The following is a 4,260-nucleotide window of genomic DNA, read 5'->3' on the forward strand; positions in this document are numbered from 1 at the left end:
GTATTTTAATTTGTAGTGTGCCAATAAAAACTGCCTCCCTGCCAAAGTGTAACTCTGAAGCACTTTAGAGTTTATCCCTGGTTTTTGTATAGTGACATTTATATATGACCCAAGCTAATTTGTAGTTCAGTTAAACTCCTTAAAGTGCTCAAAACATTTGTCTGTTTGTGCCCTGTGTCTCAGGAAACTCTCAGTGACTTGTGTGGGATAAGTTGGACCAACATTGAATGCTCCCATCTTCCTCTCCCCCCTGTGCCCACCATCCCCAAGAGCATTATGTATCTGAGGATTTTATAGTGGTAATTTCAAATTCTTAACAGTATTTGAGAAGCTAATTGATTGAAAGCAACACTTGCTGGGGATAAATTTACATACATTTATCAAATGGGGGTTTATTACAGAGGTAACAAGTATTTTGAAGTTCACATTTTAGCATGTCATGACCTGTCATTTGACCTGTCTTGAGAATTTTATTTATCCATTTGTTGAGTCAACACACACAGTTAATGTGAACATGGGAATCTTTCCTCCATTCATGGGATGCACTGAATATTTAACGTGCACAGACGGGAAGAGTATACAGTATCGGTCGAAAGTACTTTCAGATTTCTAACTGGTGGTTTATACCAAGAGTTTTGTCTTTAAAAATTATGGTAAATATTTTGTGACAGCTGAAATAGAACAGTGATGAACTACAGACTACTCTTCTCCGGCTGCAACCCTGTACACAGCAGTAATCTTATACAGCTAGCTGACCCTGGTACAGTTTACAGTAGTGACCTCGGGTTTCTCAGGCTACTGCCGTAAAAGGCAACAAGAAGGTGCTTCACAAAGTGTCTCAAAAATATGTATGCACACATACATCACTCTTCTGCTCAACATTATGAGTCCCTGGATGTCAGTGGATGAATGTTTTGAACACTGATAGCAGTGTATATTGTAAGTTAACTTTTTTGCTTTCTAAGGAAGCAAAAAATGATACTGTTGATCAGTTTGCCTTTCTAGTCCTGATAACTAAAATGTGTATACATGTTAGAAAGACCTTATGTATTTTCATTCATTTATACCAAAATAGAGCTAAAGATGCAGTATTAGGAGTTTCACACCTGAAAAACCTTACTGTGTAGATGGGCCCTGTACACACTAGAGGAAGGATGAAGCACAGGCAGTTCTCAACTTACAGCATTTGGAGTTGCAACATTTCGCACTTACGAAGTTTATAAATTGACACCCTGTTTCAACTTTACGATGTCCGTTTCAACTTTACAACACTTGATCCGACACGCCACCATGCCAGCAAACAAGTTTGCCGCATTGCCCATCTCCCTGGAGAACATCTGTCCAAACTTCCTTGCACACTTCCTTTAAGAAAGCAGCCAAGGCTCCAGAAAAACCTGCAGCTGAGACTCCTGGGAAGACTGTAGCCAAGAGCCCTTCCAAAAGTCCAACAAAGTTGTCTCAAAGAAGTCCTTCCAAATTGATAAGATTGCTATTTACAATATAAACACATTAATGTAGCTATATTACACATCTATAATTGATTGAGTACAAAATTCTGGGTTATTTTTGGTGAAAACAGGGTATCATCCGGCCTTGGTTCAGAAACCAATCCCCCATTTATAACATTATTTCCTGTGGGAAAATCAGTTCCGAGTTGCAACGTTTCAACTTAAGATGCGGTTTTCAGGAAGCAATTGTGTCGTAAGTCTGAGGACTGCCTGTACTGGGACTTTGCCTCATCCTGGTAAAAATCATTGTATTTTTAGGCCTTGCTTGTGGATTTTTTTAAAACTCATTGCCATGTCTGGTTCCTAACAGTACTGAGTTGCTGTATACACTTGACCTGAAAATTCCTTCACTTTCAGAACTAGCCTCTTTCTTTCATTAAAAGTTTCCCTTGGGAGAGTGGCAGCATTTTAATGTCTGAATTCCAGTAAGCATTCAGGTGAATGCTTTCCTTCTCTTCCAGTATTTTCAGAGTTGGGGAAACAAGTGATGACGACTGGTATCGGATGGGGATTGGGCTGATAAATCGTCTCCCCCCTACCCCAGTCATCTATCCCAGCTGCATTTTATATTCCCCAAGATATGGGTACCATTCACAAACTGTTCTGGGGAGAAGTTTTATGGAATTCCCCTGTATAGTTTAGGAAGCATTGTACTTTTATGATTGGTACTGGACTCTAACAAAACTGCATTTGACAGAGATCGGGTACAGTCTTATTCTTTTGATTCAGATCATCTAATCCATGCAAAGGCATGGATATTTTGGGAGTCCCTTGCTGGAAATGACAATCTACACGGTCTCATTTGACTTTAAAATTGGGACTCATCTTTCAGTTCCTTCATCTCAGCATGCATCATGGCAAATGGAAGTGTTGATTTCTGTAAGCATCACAGCCATCCCTGCCTGTGGAGAGAAATTTATGCTTCCAATTGTTGCATTGGAGCCTGAGATGGAAAGCAAGATACAGGTTGCAAATATCTCCTGCTTATTTTGAGGCATAAGCAAATGAGCTGTTGGAGGTGGTGAGTCATCTTATTAACTGTCCCATTTTCACCACTGTCTAGCTGCAAATTGTTTTGCTATGTTCATTTGTATTTGCTTAAACTCATCTCCAAACTGTTTCTCATCATTAAAGAAACAAATACAGAAATCCATGTGTGTGTGCATGTGTATTGCATGCGCCTTTAATTTTCAGCTGTGTTCAACTGATATAAAAAACAAAAAAAACAGAGAGCTGCCCAACTTTGACTTGTGTGTTTGTGACATCCTAATGCCCAGAGCTACTACAGTAGTGCTGGGAATTTGTACCTTTGGTTAATACTTGAAATATTTACATTTTCAATGTGTTTTTTTTTTTGTTTTTTTTTTCTTTAGCCACCAGCTAAATACCTCCTGCCAGAATTGACAGCATTGGACTATGGGAAGAAATGTGTGGTCATTGATTTAGATGAAACATTAGTGCACAGCTCATTTAAGGTAAAATAAATTCTGAAGTGGACTTTGAGACTTGATTGTATAAATGTTAGTGATCATTTTAGAGAAAGTAGTCTTCAAGCTGTTAACTTGCAAGCCAACCAAAAATGTAATAGTAATTAGATCAGCTCCTTGGTTGAATGTTGACCTCTCGTTGTCAAAAAAGTTCTTCAGTTAAGATGCTATGTTTTGCTTTTCTAATTGACGAGCTTTAAAGGTACCTTTTTGATTCATCTTTGATTCCATGCATTGTTGCAAGACAGGTTTCATAGGGCAGAGGCAGATGACATTTATTGTGCTTCACACAACTTCAAAATGCTGTAAAAATTGAGTGGAGAGATGACACACAAAGCTGTTGCACTACAGTTTTGTCTTAAACTGTTACAAAAAGAATGACCCTGCATAACTCTGAAGTGCTTCACGGTGGCACTTTATCTGGGAGGCAGCTTTATATCTGCGTGCTGCTGAAGACCAAACAAAACTGTTCAAAAATCAGATGCAATTGGAAGTATTTTATATGTCTGTCTGTACCAGAATTACTTCTCTCATTCCCAGTAAACCCATTGTCTAATGCGTTTTTTCAAAAGATGATGATTATACTGCCTCTTTTGGCAGTTTTACCATTATTTCCCTGATTTGCCCTAATTTTGGTTGGTCAAAAACCTTGCTAAAGAAAGGGCTTCTGATTTATGAAAGAGCTCTCTAACATAAGAAAATAAGACGAGACCTGTATCTCAGTCCTACCTTAGTAGTTGTTGAACTGTTCCAGTAGGGGTCAGAGTTTAACACGTGTAGGACTGCGGCTGAAATGTGAATGCTGCTGCAGTTACAAAATCATAGAAAAGCAGGGCTCCAAGGGACCTTTAGAGGTCATCTAGTTTGACCCCTTGCCTGAGGCAAATCATCCCCATCCAAACCACCACTATACAAATCTATCGTCTGGCCTGTCACTAAAACTGCACAATCAACCCTGCCACACAGCTGCAAAGCATAGTGCCATAACCTGCAAAAGGTAAAGCCAAGAGCATAATGGTGGCCAATATTCTGCTGCTTCAACAGTTATTCAAATAGGCTTGAGCGGTACCAGGTAGAGGGTCATACCCCCCACTAGAGGAATGCAAAAGCCCCCACCGTCCCTATCAGTCTGACCATGGGGTAAAATTCCTTCCTGACCCCAAATGTGGTGATCAGTCTGGTACTGAGCAGAAGAACAAGAACCCCTAGCCAGGAACCTCTGGGTTTTAGTCCCAGCAAAAGCATTAGCATGCTCCAGTCAAAAT

General features: G+C 39.7%; 1 protein-coding gene across 2 annotated transcripts in view; it reads left to right on the forward strand.

Annotated features, from left to right (window-relative positions):
* Nucleotides 1-4,260, forward strand: part of CTDSPL (CTD small phosphatase like) — a 186,100-nt gene that overhangs the window by 152,890 nt on the left and 28,950 nt on the right. For both annotated transcript variants that reach the window (XM_019508080.1, XM_019508082.1), the window contains one exon: nucleotides 2,882-2,983. In XM_019508080.1, the coding sequence (XP_019363625.1) occupies nucleotides 2,882-2,983 (102 nt within the window). The remainder of the gene's footprint in view (nucleotides 1-2,881; nucleotides 2,984-4,260) is intronic.

The sequence above is a fragment of the Gavialis gangeticus genome, unplaced genomic scaffold (assembly GCF_001723915.1).
Source record: "Gavialis gangeticus isolate Ggan-Ray unplaced genomic scaffold, GavGan_comp1, whole genome shotgun sequence".
NCBI lineage: Eukaryota > Metazoa > Chordata > Crocodylia > Gavialidae > Gavialis > Gavialis gangeticus.